Source organism: Cotesia typhae, unplaced genomic scaffold, assembly GCF_013202065.1.
Source record: "Cotesia typhae breed Kobodo isofemale line unplaced genomic scaffold, CoteBio_Ctyphae scaffold_121, whole genome shotgun sequence".
Lineage (NCBI taxonomy): Eukaryota > Metazoa > Arthropoda > Insecta > Hymenoptera > Braconidae > Cotesia > Cotesia typhae.
In genome coordinates this window covers 1,983,719-2,000,470 of record NW_027423773.1, presented here as the reverse complement: position 1 = coordinate 2,000,470, position 16,752 = coordinate 1,983,719, and the positions used below count along the sequence as shown (strand labels likewise).

At 24.8% G+C, this 16,752-nt stretch overlaps 2 protein-coding genes across 2 annotated transcripts; both read left to right on the top strand.

The window, feature by feature from the left end:
* Nucleotides 1–308: 308 nt before the first annotated feature.
* On the top strand, nt 309–4,793 carry Faf2 (Fas-associated factor 2). Its single transcript, XM_074252859.1, has 7 exons — nt 309–647; nt 1,424–1,504; nt 1,940–2,165; nt 2,394–2,580; nt 2,792–2,965; nt 3,534–3,942; nt 4,601–4,793. Exons 1-7 carry the CDS (start codon nt 585–587, stop codon nt 4,763–4,765), a joined length of 1,305 nt encoding a protein of 434 aa, XP_074108960.1. The 5' UTR covers nt 309–584; the 3' UTR covers nt 4,766–4,793.
* Nucleotides 4,794–8,547: 3,754 nt separating this feature from the next.
* On the top strand, nt 8,548–16,404 carry Ube4b (Ubiquitination factor E4B). Its single transcript, XM_074252694.1, has 5 exons — nt 8,548–8,764; nt 9,485–9,811; nt 11,023–13,662; nt 14,346–14,667; nt 14,927–16,404. Exons 1-5 carry the CDS (start codon nt 8,741–8,743, stop codon nt 14,989–14,991), a joined length of 3,378 nt encoding a protein of 1,125 aa, XP_074108795.1. The 5' UTR covers nt 8,548–8,740; the 3' UTR covers nt 14,992–16,404.
* Nucleotides 16,405–16,752: the final 348 nt, after the last annotated feature.

The window sequence follows — 16,752 nt, the reverse complement described above, 5'->3', positions numbered from 1 at the left end:
AAGTTTAGTAAATTTTGACACTAATAAAATAAGTAAACACTAGACACTCAATTTCTCTTAATTTTTGGAACAAAATGGCGGCTGGCTTTGAATTTAGTTGAGTTACTCGCCACAGAGCGCTGTGATCTAAAGCCCGTGAAACCACAAAACAATTTCCACACTTCCGTGAATTTAGACAGTCTAGAAAAAAAACAAACCAATGATTGATAAGTAACAGTGATACATTTATGTCGTAATAAATATATGTATACATAAGTGTTTAGAAAAAATAAATTATAATACAATAATAATTCAGCACAGCAGCCACTTGAAATATATATTTAAATTAAAAGTGGATTTAAAAAAAAAAGACACTAATTGTGCCTTTTTAAATTCCGTGTGTGATGGTTGATTTTTATCAACCTACTTCCCAAATGATTGTTCATTTCAATATGAACGTTGGCAGTATTCCCAATTTGTATCTCAGCTGATAAACTCGATAGATTTATTATTATTATCACACAATAAAATAAAATAATTATAAACTTTTTTTTTTTAACTTATTTATATTTTTCGTTGAAATATTAATTATTTAAGACGTTATCATGGCGGATAACGTGTTAGAAGAGTGTAGCAGCGAGCAATTGGAAAAAGTCCTACAATTTCAGGTAATGTTTTTTATGATGACTTGCTTCTTATTTCAATAAATTTACATTTAATCTGAATATATGAAAATTAAGTTTGCCGAATTTTTAATATTTTTATAATTTTTTTTTTTTTATTGAAAATATTATTGCAAAAAAATTAAAAATATTTATAACACTGAAGTTGACAAATATTAAAAATTTTTTTGGAATTTTATAGCAATTAAATTATTAAAAAAAATTTTATTAAAAAGTTTCTCGTGTGGAAATTATTAAAAATTACAAGTGGAAATTTTTTTATTGTAATTAATTTGTTAAAAAAATTTTTTTAATTTACAGCTGACCGCTAACTTCAGTATTATCAATATTTTCATTTTTAAAAATTTTTAGAATTTTTTTTATTGAAAAAATTATTTAAAAAAAATTAAATATAAAATTTGCTCGTGTAAAAAACTTCAAAAATTTCAAGTGCAATTTTTTGAAAATATTTTTTTGATTTAATTTAATTATTAAAAAAAATCAAAAAATTTAGAAATGTCAACTACATTTTCATCAAGTGCAATTTTTTTTTTAATTATTTTTTGGGACAAATTAGTTGATTAAAAAAAATTAAAAAATTGCCAAGTGACTGCAAACTTAAATGTCATTCTGAATATTCAGAATTTATGTTATTTACTAAAAAAAATTATTTTTTAAAAATTTTCTATAATTTTTACTTTTTATTTAATAAAAATTTAGAATTTTGTTCTGATTGATTTTTTTTGTTATGAAAAAATATTAATTAATTTTTAATATTACAGGAATTGACAAACATTGAAGATCTATCTATTTGCCGGGATGTATTACAGAGGCACAACTGGAATTTGGAAGTTGCTGTTCAGGTATTTTAAAAGATTATAATAAAATTAGCTGACGTTTAATTAAATTAAATTATAATACTGAAATTAGCCCACAGCGAAAAATTTTGATTTTTTTTTTTATTAATTGAATTAGCAGTAAAAAAATATTTTTTAAAAATTGCACATATAGTTTTTTAAATTTTTTATATTCACAATTTTTTCTGTTAATTTTTTTTTTAATAATTTTATTAATAAAAAAAATTCTAAAAATTTTTAGACGTCGGTTAAATTTTCATTAAATTTCTTAAAAAAAAAAAAAAATGCACGTAAAATTAAAAAAATTAAAATTATGTCAAGATAATAATAATTTTCAGATGTCAGCTGATTTAATTTTCAAAAAAAAAAAAAAAATATTAATTATTTTAAATTTAAAAAAAAATTCCTTAAAATAAATAAATAAATTTATCAAAATTTTAGGAACAACTTAATTTATACGAAGGAAGACCTTCAATGTTTGCACAAGATTCACGTGTAAGACCACCAACAGTTGTCGATGATACTAGTTCAAGAATTTATTTTAGTCCACCTGGCAGCTCGGGAAGCGGTGGTGGATTTTTGTCTTTTGTATTTTCCATGTGCTACAATTTAGTGACTAGTATATTACAAATAGTGTTCGCTATTTTCCGAACTAATGTCCGACCTGGTAAGACATTTTTAAAATTGACTACATATTAAGTACTGAATTCTTACAAGTAAAATTAATAATTATTTATCTGGTACATGTTCATGTAAATAAGCTAAAAAAAAAAACAAATATTTTTTTATTAGCATGGGAAATAATTTTTCTTGTAGGAAAAAATATTCTTTTAAATGTTTAAATTTATTTTTATGGTATGCAATGTATTTTTTTTTTTTTTTTTTTTTTTTTCAGTTGCTTCAGATCCAATAGAAGATGTAATGAGTTTTATCAGATCTTATGAAGAAAAATACGGTACAAATCATCCTGTATTTTACCAAGGCTCTTACAGCCAAGCATTGTCAGACGCTAAACAAGAATTGAGATTCTTGTTAGTTTATTTACACAAAGATGATGCTCAAAATGTTGAACAATGGTGCAGGTAAATTTATCAAATTATTTATTTTGAGAATTTTTTTTATTTTTAATAATGTTGATATTTTTTTTTAATTAAAACTTGAACGATAACTAAAAAATTAAAAAAAAAATATTATTTTGGTAAATTATTAATATTCTGAAAACTTGAAAAATATTTTATTATTTTAAAATAAAATATAGAATTAATTCGATTGATAATAAAAATTTATTTACAGAAATACTTTGGGAAATGCTGAATTGATTAGATTCATCAATACTAATACATTATTCTGGGCTTGTAATGTACAATCCGGTGAGGGTTACAAAGTTTCTGAAGCCTTAAAAGCCGGTACTTATCCCTTTTTAGCGCTTATTGTCCTTAAAGACAATCGTATGACTATTGTTGGACGGTAAGCATTTTTTTTTAATTAAAAATAGAAAGAAATTAATTTTATTATGGGACTGTATCAAAAAGTGTAATTATTTTATTTATTCAATTTTTATGTCAATATTTTTAAATTAATAATCATGTAGAAAATTAATTTACTTAAAAATTAATTATTTTTACTTTAGATGCATAGAAATGATCAAAAATTTTTTTTTTCAAATTTGAAATTAATTTTGATCAAAATTTTTTGAAATTTAAAATTTGTGATTTTTTTATTTAATTAAAAAAAATTTTTTTTGCATCCTAAAAATTTTTTTATACGCCCTTATACCTTTTCAAGGGTATATTTTTTTGGATACGCCCTTATGGCATCAGTAACGTGATATATGATATCTATAGAAAGCCAATGAATATATTTTAAAATAAATTGTCGTTTTTCAAAATTAGTAATTATTCTGTTAGAGGTAGGTATGAGGAGAGGTACTAAAAATACCTATATAAGGCCCTAGTGATACAGTCTTATGATCAATTTGTTAAAGTATTTGACCCTGTAAAATAAAAAATTTGAAAATTACTAAAATGCATTACAGAATGGAAGGAATACCATTCCCATCAGACATAATGTCCCAGGTTCAAGTACTAATGGATCACAACGAAATAAATTTAATTCAAGCTCGTCAGGATCGAGCTGAGCGCAGTGCTAATCAATCACTGCGTCAGCAACAAGATCAAGCGTATGAGGAGTCATTGCGCGCTGATCAGGAAAAGGATCGTCGGCGCGAGGAAGAACGTAGAGCACGTGAAGAACAGGAGGCTCGCAAACTTGCTGAATTAAATGCTCAAGAAATGGAAATCGAACGTATTCGGGTTGCTAAGGAACTTACTGTACAAAAGGTTCCGGCTGAACCGGAACCTAATCATCCTAATATCTGTCATTTACAAATTAAATTAGGTGAAAGGACGTTGAAACGACGATTTCTTATGTCGAATACTTTAGAGGTAAATATTTATTTATTTTAACGCCAATCGGCATTATAAAACAATTAGTATATTTTTTTAATTATAAATTTTTAAATTCTGAAATTTTGGCTCGAAAATTTTACAGAAATAAATTTTTTTTGGCGATGTCTAGAAAAAATTAAAAAATTAAATAGTGTTATTAATTTTTTAATTTTTATTTTTGTAAATTTATAATTAAAAAATTACTAATTTTTTTTTTAATTTAAAAAAATTTTTTTTTCCTTTTTAAACGTTTTATACAAAAAAAAAAAAAAAAAAAAAAAAAAACATTAATAGGGCGTATAAAAAAAATTTTTTTTTTTTGGAAACCGACGTATTTTTTTATAAAATGTGCAGAAATGCAAAAAAAATTTTTTCTTCAAACTAAAAATTTTTTTGGACTTAGAAAAAAAAAACAGAATTTTTTTTATACGCCCTTATGACATCGCAGGTGGGTCCCAAATTTTTTTTTACCATTTCTCCACATTTCGGACAAAATTACGTCGATTCCCGAAAAAAAAATTTTATTGCAAAATTTTTCAAAAGTTCCGTCATGAGGAATAATGCAATAGTGAAATTTATCTAAAATCTACTAAAAATAAAATACATTTAATTTTTATATTTTGATTAATTACTTCAATTTTTTTTTTTTTAATAGGACGTATACAACTGGATATTTAGTCAACCCGATTCACCAGCGAATTTTGAAATAACAACAAGCTACCCCAAGAGAGTAATTTATCCATCTATAGAGTTACTAAGTCTCCACAAAGCCGGATTAACTCAACGTGAAGTTTTACATATTAGTAACTTAGATGACTAACCTTTTATTTAAAAAAAAAAAAAAACAATTCACATAATATAAATACATATTGAAAAATAAATAAAAATAAATCCATTCAAATAACTAATCGGTTAACTTTTTTTTTTTTTTTTTTTTTTTTGTGAATAAGTAAATGCAAATGCGACTAATTTGATAATTATTATAAAAATAAAGTAAAAGTATAAATGTTTCTATAAATACATATATTTATATTTGATACACTTATATTATATACTTGATTTACGCGTAAGAAATTTCATTTGTAATAAATTTCGATAATTATTCTTATTAATAATAATAATAATAATAATATTATCATCGTTGATTAGTCAGACAATTGACTAAATATATTAGATTAGTAAATTCAAATTTAATAAATCAATTATTTAATACGTGTTTAAAAGTTTTCCATTCCTATTAAATAAGACGAATGAAAAATGTAAAATTACATGAATTGCAATTTTTTTTTTTTTTTTTTTTTTGTTATTTAATTTAAACACAATGCTGTTAATACCCTTATAGACTAATAATTTAATGTGAATAACAGCGTGATTTAAATTAACATTTTTTTTTTGTTCTTAAAAATATTAAATTCACTATTTTGTAATTTTTAAAAATTTTCTGCACACCAAATGATTGATTGATCGATTTATTTATTTATTGATATTTAAAATCGAATTATTTGTCAAGCATTTACATAATATAATAATAAAATAAATGATAAATAAATTTCAGTACTTAATTATTAAAATAATCATTAAAATAGTTGATTTTTTTATTTAAGTTGTAGATGATTATTTTCAGCTAAGAATTAATGATAAAAAAAAAAAATAAATATTTATTATTTGTTTCTTAAAATAATTAAGCTGATTTTAGAATTTTTATTAAATTTTTTTGTTAATTTTAAAAATTAAATTATCTTGTTAAAGTATTGTAAAAAAAAGCCTGTTCGATATTTTCTTTAAAATATTTATCGCGTTACTCTGCAGAGCCAAAAAGAGCGTATAAAATACTATTTTTCACTCCAACTAACTCAAAAATGTTTGTAATATTTAAATCTGTAAAAAAAGTGATTAAAAAAATTTTTTTTGTACACGCCTTTTTGGTTTTGAGACAAAAAAATTCTAAAGCCAAAAAGGCATATAATTTTTTTTAATCATAATTAATTACTAGTCTTAAAAAAAAAAAAAATGTTATATTACTAGTAAAAATAATGATTTCTACTCATTTTATTTGAAGAAAATATGTATTTGATTAAAGAAGAAACTAAAATATCAATTTAGCTAGGCACTACGCCAGTGCCGTCTCCATTATCATTATCTTTTGCTTCTGAAAATAAAAAATAATAAATATATGTTGTTTGTAAATCTAAACTTTTAAAAAATACTTTAATCTGATATGATTTTGTAATTTATACAATTAAAGATAATTCATTACATTTTATCAGTGGGGACATTATTGAGTCGATAGAAATGAAAATTTTGTAATTGAGTCAAATACATTTTTTTTAAATAGAATTTTACTTTTTTTTTTTTTTTTAATTTTTTATTTTTAAATTTAAAAAAAAATTAAAAATTTTTTTAATTTCAATCCATATCGCGTTACTGATGCCATAAGGGCATATAAAAATTATAAGGGCGTATAATAAAAATTCTATTTTTTTTTCTAAGTCCAAAAAAAATTTTTAGTTTGAAAAAAAATTTTTTTTTTTGCATTTCTTCACGTTTTATACAAAAATACATTGATTCCCGAAAAAAAAATTTTTTATACTCCCTTATGGCTTTTCACTGGGACCTTTTGCCGGTATACGCCCTTACGGCATCTGGAAAAAGTCAAAAAGTAAAAAGTCATTTTTTTTACCAGTGTTATAATTTTTTTTTTTTAAGTCTAATAATTAATTATAATTAAAAAAAAATTATCGGCCTTAATGGCTTTAAAAATTTTTGTGTCTTAGAGCCAAAAGGGCGTATACAAAAAAATTTTTTTATTCACTTTTTTTTTACAGATCTGAATATTATAAATATTTTTAATTTGGTCAGAAAAAAAATTTTCTTGAGCTTAAATTTAAATTTCCGTAATAAAAAAAAAAATTTTAATTAAATGTAAAATTTAAATTAAAAAAAAATATAAATAAAAGAAAGTAATAAGGAAAATCATTTGACTTATTACTTTCAATTAAAAATTTAAGACCCTTTGTTAAGAAAATTAGCAAAATTTTTCTACGGACAGAAGGTTTGTTCATTAAGCTTCAAGTATATTAAAGTCGTTACAGTTACTCGAGAAATGACAATAGAAGTAATGAATTCAATACTTATGAGAATCTTAAATTTTAAAATTGTAAATTATGATTTAATGGGCATTTAAAACTCGAATGACTAATTTTTGTTATTAAACAGTGAAAAATTTTAACTATTGAATTTAAAGTAAATACTTTTAAATTACTGGAAAATTCTTTAGAATGATATTTTGTTTTGTATGGAAATTTTTTAGAAATTACACTTTAAATTTTCATATGAAATTTTTCTTTTTAAGAAAATATTTTTGTTTTTGATAGAGTTAAAAATTAAAATTAATTATTAAATTTATTGCAATTTATTTAACAAATAAATTATGGCAAAAAAAAATTGACATTTAGAAATTTTAAAAAACTACAAATACAATTTTTTTTAAATAATTTTTTGGAGTAAATTTATTTGTTAAAAAAAAATAAAACAATTATAATAGTAACAGCTAACTTTAATGTCCTTAACAATATTGATTTGAAATACGATAAAAAAAAATGTGACATTAAAGTAAGCTGTCACTTGAAAATTTTTTAATTTTTTTTAACAAATAAATTTACTCCAAAAAATTATTTTAAAAAAATTGCATTTGTAGTTTTTTAAAATTTCTAAATGTCAATTTTTTTTGCCATAATTTATTTGTTAAAAAAATTCTTAAAATTATCAACTATCTGATAAGTTAATTTTTATGAAGTTAGCCGACGTCTAAAAATTTTTAATTTTTTTTTTTTATTAATTTAAAAAAAAAAAATTAAAAAAATTTTTTTTTGTATTGAAAACATTATTACAAAAAAATAAAAAACATTTATGAAAAAAGATACTAAAAATTTTTTTGGAATTTTATAGCAATTAAATTATCAAAAAAAAATTTAATTAAAAAGTTTCACGTGTGAAAATTAATAAAAATTACAAGTGAAAAATTTTGAAAGCGTTTTTTTATTGTAATTAATTTGTTAAAAAAATTTTTTTAATTTACAGCTGACCGCTAACTTCAGTATTATAAATATTTTAATTTTTTTTTAATTTGGAAAACTACAAGTGCAATGACACTGAAGTCTAAAAATTTTTGATTTTTTTTTTATTGATTAAATTACAACTAAAAAGATACTTATAAAAAATTGCACTTACAGTTTTTCAATTTTTTTACAAGTGCAATTTTTTTTTTAATTTTTTAAGTGAAATATTTTCAAAAAAAAAATTTCTAAAAATTTGAAATGTCGGCTAACTTCATTTTATTAAAATTATAAAAATAAATATTTCACATACTTATAAATTAAATTTTTTCCCCAATAATTTCTTAATTAAAAAAAATCATCACATGTCAGTTAATTTTAGTATCAAAATTTTTACCACAAAATTTATTGACAAACAGAAAATTCCGTTTGTTTTATGTTTTTAATTTCATAAACATCCGCTAGGCGTCACTGGTGTCTGGCGTAATTCAGTTATAAATACTGTATCCACGCCTAAACTCAAGCAGATGCAAACAGATGTAGTAGAGTGAAACATGAAGTGAAGAGTGACTTTCCAATTTTGCTGACATATAGGAGTTGATTTAAAACAAAATTAAATCCAATAAATTTTTTATTTTATTTCTGTTAATTAACAACAAACATCTGATTGATTGTTGTCATCGTGAGTAGTGAAAATTCTTCACAAATAAATAACCTGATAAATTAATTAATAAATAATAATGAGTGAATTGAGTCAGGAGGAAGTAAGTATACGTTTTTTTTTTTATTGTAGATGCTACGTAACATTAAAACCTCGATTTGCTTTATAAGTCATGTATCATCAATGTTACTATCACTTTGTCTTATTATTATTAATTTATTTATTTTTTTTTATGAATTACATTTTTTTTTTTTTTTTTTTTTTTTTTTTTCACTAAATTAATATTTTTTTTTTCAGATTAAAATTTCCCACAAGTTTTTTTTTTTTTTTTTTTTTTTTTTTTTTTTTGAAAATCTCTTTTGTTTCTTCATTCGTTTATAAAATTACGAGTCATCAAAAAAGCCTGAGAGACAAAGAGTGTTATATTTTTAAATTTATCATGACTCTTGATCTTTGGTTCAACCAAAAAAAATTATTTATTTATAAAACATCTCAAAAATTAATTTAATTTAAAATTAAAATTTTATTTTAAACAAAAATTTTTTTTTAAAATAAAATAATTATTTTACAAGTAAAAAAGTGAAATTATAATTTTGAATATTAAATCTTGTGACATTGACAATAATTTAACAAAAATCAATAATTTTCCTGGCACAGTATTTTACAAAGCAAATTTAATTTAATATAATTTTTTTTTTTTTTTAAATGAAATTAATTACAAAAAAACAATTTATTTTTTTTTTTTTTTAATTTATATACTAGAGAAATATTTAATAAATTATTGAGGTAGAAAAACAACTAATTGTAAATATTATTACTCTAGATGCGCAAGCGACGACTGGCCCGCTTAACTGGACTTGATGGTAGCAACAGCAATAATCCAGTCAGCTCTCCGGGATTGAGTGTAAATAATGTTTTTGAATCTCCGAGCACACCAGGCCCCTCAACGGGTCCTGATTTACCAGCGACTCCAGGATTACTCCAGCAACAGTCGCCACCTCAAGAATCCTCAAATGATACAGATGTTCCGATGGATTTTGAGGAAAACAGCGAAAAGCAGACGAATAATATTTCTATTGATGTTGATTCTGGAATTGAAAATATGGAAGTTGAAGAACAAGATCGAAAAGATCATACTTCTAGATCTAGGGTCTGTAATTATTTTTTAAATATTATTTTATTAATTATTTATTACAGAATATAGTGATAGAATGATTTGTTTATATTTAATAAGCTTTATTAACTGTTAATAAATTATTTTTTAACATCGTAGGATTTAATAAATATTTATCAACAGTTTATAAATTATTCATTAAATTTTAATAAATATTTGTTAACAGATAACAAATATTTATTAACAATTAATAAGTAATTTATTAATTGTTAATAAATATTTACAAATGGTTAATAAATGAATGTTTGTTAACTCTTGACAAATATTTATTTAAAATAAAAAGCAAAAATAGCAATTTTCTTTTGACACTTTTTATAACTCTATAGCTGGAATATATGATAATAATTAAATTTTCTAAATAAATTAACGTTTTTAATATTTAAAAATATAAAAGATAATTATGAGCTGTGATAGAATTTATTGTTTTACAATAAACGTTTTTATATTGTAATATAATTAATGCAAGGTAAATATTTATAAGTGGGGACAAGCATTATAATTTTCATTTTTTTCAACGAAATTTTTATTTGATTTTATTGATATATATATATATATATTTTTTTTGAAAAATATATAAAAAAAAAAAAAAAGTTGTGATATTCAACTTTTTTTTTTAAATTGTTTGTTTTTTTATGTACTTATCAAAAAAATATATATCAAAGAAAGATAAGATATAAATTTTATCTAAAAACAGGAGAACCAAAATTTTTTCCAACTTTTGAAGGAAAAAAATCTATCAAAATCTTTATTTTTTTCTTTCACGACATTTTTTATCATAAATGCGTCGTAAAAACATGGAGAATAAAAAAAATTTGAAAATGTTAATTTTTCACTTAGTTATGGCCCAAAATAGGCTTGACTTCACTTGTAAATAATTACCAAACTTTTCTAGCTCTAGATACATAATTAAGGAATGACCTTCTATCTTGAGAACTATTGACATTTTTAAAGATATAAGTTCACCCCGACATTATACTCATCGAGACCTTTCATTTGAGTACCCACATGCATTTTTTATATATTTTTCATATATATATATATATAAATATATAAAATATATAAAAAATTGATGTGGGTACTCAAATAAAAGGTATCAATGAGTATAATGTCGGGGTGAACTTATATCTTTAAAAATGTCAATAGTTAACAAGAATAAAAGTAAAAATAATAAATTAACTATATTTTAGACAACAAGTTCCAGCGCAGACGTATCAACAGACCAAATCCACAACACAATCTCACGAGTCCTCCGTGTCTCCTGGAAGCAACCAACCGAACAAACAATATTTCTGCCCTCCTTGTCAGCAAACTCATCACAGGATCGCGCAATTCCTCACACTGATTTAGTAAACGAGTCCCTGATGGAAGTGCTGCAAATGTTTGCAAACAACGAGGACCCACTGAAAGACATAACAAGTGATATACTATCAGACGGCGAAGACAGCCCAATTCAAACCAGCCCAATGATAAGCCCGGGTGCAATAACATCCTTAGAGCCTTCAACGACCGTCGCACTACCGTTGATGGTGACCAACGAGAACAAGAACCATCCCCGAAGTCTTTTTTACCTCTTCGAGTGTTACAGCCGTGCCGCAGTTGAAGAGCGCAACAATCCAAAGCGTTCTAGTGTCCCGCCAATATCCGAAGTATTAATATCTCTGCGCGCACAGTGTGTTCAGTTTGCAAGTCTAGTTCTGCAGGAAATAATCGGAGTCCCAGATGACGCAATCTCCAACGGATCATCCTTATCACCGAGTCCTCTGCTGTACCCAGTGTTATCACAAACTCTACCACGTGGATTTTTGCACGAATTAGTAACAAGGACTCACACGAACCCTCAAGCTTTCAACAAAATTTTCACTCCACTGCTTCAAGGGCTGTACTTATCAATGCAACAAGTCAGCTTAATTGGAAACACACATCGCCGTCCAATTGAAGCTCTCGAAGAATTAATCGACGTGCGTCTTGGTACTAACGGCAATGCTAGGCCAATTTGTAAATTAATTACCCACCAAGTTCAATTTTTACCGGATTTTATGACAACTGCCGTGGGACGTGAATTGACCCGCACTTCATTTCTCGGTCCATTTTTATCCGTGTCAGTATTTGCAGAAGATCAACCAAAAGTAGCGGACAAATTTTTCAGTGGCAATGCAATAAATGACAAAACAATAAATTTAACTTTACAGCAAGAATTAGAGAGTACAAGATCTTCATTACACAAAATAGTCCACGCTATTTTAGCAACTAGCACGTGCCGTGAAGCAACACTTGCATATTTAGCAACATTATTACGGCAGAATGAAAAACGGGTGCAAATACAAACTGAAGAATTTTCACTAGCAGGCGATGGTTTTATGTTAAATTTATTATCAATCCTCCAAATGCTGTCGGTTAAAATAAAACTCAGCTCCATTGATTCGCTCTATCCATTCCACCCATCTAGCTTAGTGGAAATAAAAAATGACACGCGTCTTAAATTGTCCTCCCAGGAAGTGGCGGACTGGCTGAAGGATCTGGAAAAAAATCACAAGTGGACTGAAGCTAAATTTCCGACTCAGTGTTGGTTTTTAACGCTGCACTGTCATCACATTGCGCTGATGCCGGCGTTGCAAAAATACCGGCGTAAATTGCGCGCGTTGCGGGAGTTGCAAAAAATGCTGGACGATTTGCAGGCGTCTGAGTCGACCTGGAAAGACGCGCCGTATGCTGGACACAATAAGGAGCTAGTTAAACGGTGGAAGCAACAGCTCAAGCGGCTGACCAAATCCAGAGCTTGCGCTGACGCTGGATTGATCGATCCGGTTTTAATTAGACGGTCTTTACATTTTTACGGATCGGTCGCTGAAATTCTGCTGGGCTTGCTGACGCAGACTGACGCTTGTGTTTCACTGCCGAAATTACCCCTGCCTCAGCAGGTGCCGCACAGATTCACCGCGCTGCCAGAGTGGTACGTCGAGGACATCGCTGAATTTTTATTGTTCGCTTTGCAATATTGTCCGACTGTCGTGGCTAATAATTTGGACAACTCGCTGATTACTTGGCTTCTGGTGACAATTTGCACGCCGCACTGCATCAGAAATCCTTATTTAATCGCCAAAATCATCGAGGTGCTTTTTGTGATCAACACAAGCAGCCAAGGACGCAATGACATCCTCCATGATCAAGTCATGTCGCATCCAATTACTAAAACTCACTTGGCTTCTTATCTCATGAAGTTTTACACCGATGTTGAGACAACTGGGTCCAGCTCGGAGTTTTATGACAAATTCTCCATCAGGTATCACATCAGCTTGATCCTTAAAACCATGTGGGACAGCCCCGTTCATCGTGTTGCGATAATCAACGAGAGCAACAATGGAAAGCAGTTTGTTAAATTCATCAACATGCTGATGAACGACACCACTTTCTTGCTGGATGAAAGCTTGGAGTCGCTCAAGAGGATTCATGAAGTCCAAGAGTTGATGTCTGATAAAGCCAGCTGGTCGGCCTTGTCCAATGAACAGCAGCAGTCTAGGACCAGACAGTTAACTGCTGATGAACGACAGGCCAGGTCTTATTTGACTCTTGCTAAAGAAACTGTCTCGATGTTTCATTATTTAACTGTTGATATTACTGAACCTTTCTTACGGCCTGAACTTGTTTGTCGGCTTAGTGCGATGCTTAATTTTAATTTGAAACAACTTTGTGGACCTAAATGCAAAGATTTGAAAGTTAAGAAACCTATTAAGTACGGATGGGAACCTAGGACTCTTTTTGGACAGTTGATTGATATTTATTTACACCTTGACTGTGATAATTTTGCTGCTGCGCTCGCTAGCGATGAGGTAAGTATTTCATTTTAGGTTTTTTTTATTACTTTGGAGTGGAGAAAAATTGTTTAATTTTTTGGAAAGTAAAGTTTTTTTTATGGAGAATTTTAATCGGTATGATAAGTATTTAAGGTGCATTCGAAAATTCTCTATCTCTAGATACATGATTAAGAAATTAACTTGTATCTTGAGAACGATTGACATTTTTAAAGATATAAGCTCACCCCGATGTTACACTTATCGAGACCTTTCATTTGAGTACCCACATCAATTTTTCATATATTTTATATATTTATATATATATATATATATATATATATATATATATATATATATATATATATATATATATATATATATATATATATATATATATATATATATATATATGTGTGTATATATCAAAAATGCCATGTGGGTATTCAAATGAAAGCTCTTGATGAGTGTCACATCGAGATGAGCTTAAAACTTTAAAAATATCAATAATTAAGAAAGTATAGTGTGCAATTTAACAAAATTTTATTTATTTTTTATAATTGAAAAAAATTAACAATATTTTTATAAGAAATAAATTTGTTAAAAAATTTTATTTTTTGTCACAACAATTTATATTTTTTTTTCTAAATAAATTTTTTCTCTCAATTTTGTTATTATTATTTAAATAAATTAAAAAAAAATTTTGAATTTTATTTTTACAGAGATCTTTCTGTAAAGAATTGTTCATTGACGCAGCAAATCGATTAGGAAGAGCAAATATTAAAACAACAACTGAAATTGAAAGATTTCTGGCATTAGCAGAACGTGCTGCAGTTATTGCACGTGATAATCTTGCCCGTGAAGAAGATTATGGCGATGCACCAGATGAATTCCGTGATCCACTTATGGATACACTGATGGAAGATCCAGTTAAATTACCTTCCGGTATAATTATGGATAAGGCTGTTATAATAAGGCATTTATTGAATAGTTCAACAGATCCATTTAGTCGACAGCCGTTGAGTGAAGATATGCTGACACCAGGTAATTAATTAATTAATTAATTAATTAATTAATTTTGATATTTGTCCATTAAATTATTTGTAATTGATCCAGTGATAGAATTATTATTTTTAAAATTAATTACAAAATAATTTTATGTCGATTAAAATTTTTTTTTTAATTATTTTAAAAATTAGCTACGAAAATTTAATTTAAAAATTTTTTTAATTTAATTTAAAAATTAGCTATTAAAAAAAAAAAAAAAATATTTAATACAATAAATCAATTTTTATTTTTACAGATCCTGACTTGAAAGAAAGAATAGCCGCTTGGAAGCAACAGAAAAGACCGTCAAGCAATTATTAATTAATTATTAATTAATAAATAATTAATTGAGGTGTGAGCTACTGATTAATTAAAATAAAAAATTATCTTCATAAAAATAGATAATTTTATTGCATAAAAATAATATTATTCATTAATTCATATATCTGCGTTCATTATTATAAAAAAAAAAAAGGTAAAAGTAAAAAATCGAAATTATTAATTAATTAATTAATTAAAAAATTAAAAAATTAAAAAATTAAAACACTTAATATTGAGTTATTATACGATTATATTAATACAGGGCAATGATCTCATCAATAAGCAACCATTGCGCTCAATTATATAAATCTAAAGTTTTTTATACACTTATAAATAAATCAATACAATAACAATAATTAATTAATTAATTGTGAGTAAGTAATTGACAGACTGCAGCCATCTAACTGCCAATTTAAAAATTCCATAAATCATTAACAATATATATAATATTAATTAATAATTAATAATAATAAATTGATGTTAGACTGTAAATATTTAAGTAATTTTCTGTTTTCTTAAATTACCAATTTATTGTTGACATTTTTTTTTTTTTTTTTTTTTTTTTTTTTTTTTTTTAATTATCATTATTATTGTAGGCTGTTTTAAATTTAATTATCGTACTAGGTAAATTCGTGACACTGAAGTTGACATTAAAAATTTTTTTTTATAATTTTATGGCAGTAAAATTATTATTAAAAAATTCTGCATGTGAAAATTTTGAAAAAATTTTAGTTGAAATTTTTTTAAGAATTTTTTTTTTTATCAAAATAAAAAAAATTGACAGTTTTCTGCTAGCTTCAGTATCATGTAAATTAACTTATTATTACGTTCATATAATCCAATAATTAAAATGATAGTGTAACTTTAAAAAACGTAAATAAAGTCAAACAGTTTAAAAAAAAAATATTATAATTTAATTTAAGTATAATAATTTTTTATTGTAATCTTAATGAATTTTAATTGGTTTAAATGTTTGTTATTTTTATTATATTGGTGATTATTTTTTGATATAACGAATTATAATAATTATTATTATTTACGTAAATGTTCGAGTGTCTGTAGGATAATGTTGTAGAGATGATCCATAAAATATTCGATAAATTTAGAACGTAAGAAAATATAACGAAATAGTTAATATTATAATTAATATTATTATTATTATTATTATTATTATTATTATTATGGAATGTGGAAAAAATTGTGTTATCATCTTCAAAACTGTACATGTGTACTGGTGCATTTTACCATTAATGTGGACGAATATTATAGTGCATATTATTAGCGTTTATGTAAATATATATTTAAATATTAAGAATTATTTTTTTTTTTAAATGGTTCTCGTATTGATGCATCACTATCATACATATATTGAAAAATTTATTGTAATAAAATCAGAAGTAAGAAAACATTTAATTTGTAGTAAATATAATCAATATTATAGGACGATTAAATAAATATTAAATTTCAAATTTAATTATACTGCTAAAAAAAAAATTAATGAAAAAAATTGTTTTTTTTTTTTATAATTAAAAAAAATTAATTTTTAATTTTTTTTTTAATTAAAAAAAAAATTGTTTTTTAATTTTATTTTTATAATTAAAAAAAAAAATTATTTTTTTTTTTAAGTTGAGTAAAAAATTCAAAAATTTGAAATTTTTTAGAGATTTTCAAGATATTTAAAAAAATTTTTTCAAGCAGAACCAATGCAATTATTTTATTTATTTTTTTTTTTTTCCACAACTATAACTCAACTATTTTTTT

Excerpts from the sequence above, each read along its gene's own strand:
- Faf2 (XM_074252859.1), top strand. The coding sequence starts at position 585 with ATGGCGGATAACGTGTTAGAAGAGTGTAGCAGCGAGCAATTGGAAAAA. Across the intron at positions 1,505-1,939 it reads ATTTGGAAGTTGCTGTTCAG|GAACAACTTAATTTATACGA; the intron begins GTATTTTAAAAG and ends TCAAAATTTTAG. Across the intron at positions 2,581-2,791 it reads AATGTTGAACAATGGTGCAG|AAATACTTTGGGAAATGCTG; the intron begins GTAAATTTATCA and ends ATTTATTTACAG.
- Ube4b (XM_074252694.1), top strand. The coding sequence starts at position 8,741 with ATGAGTGAATTGAGTCAGGAGGAA. Across the intron at positions 8,765-9,484 it reads GTGAATTGAGTCAGGAGGAA|ATGCGCAAGCGACGACTGGC; the intron begins GTAAGTATACGT and ends TTATTACTCTAG. Across the intron at positions 13,663-14,345 it reads CTGCGCTCGCTAGCGATGAG|AGATCTTTCTGTAAAGAATT; the intron begins GTAAGTATTTCA and ends TTATTTTTACAG.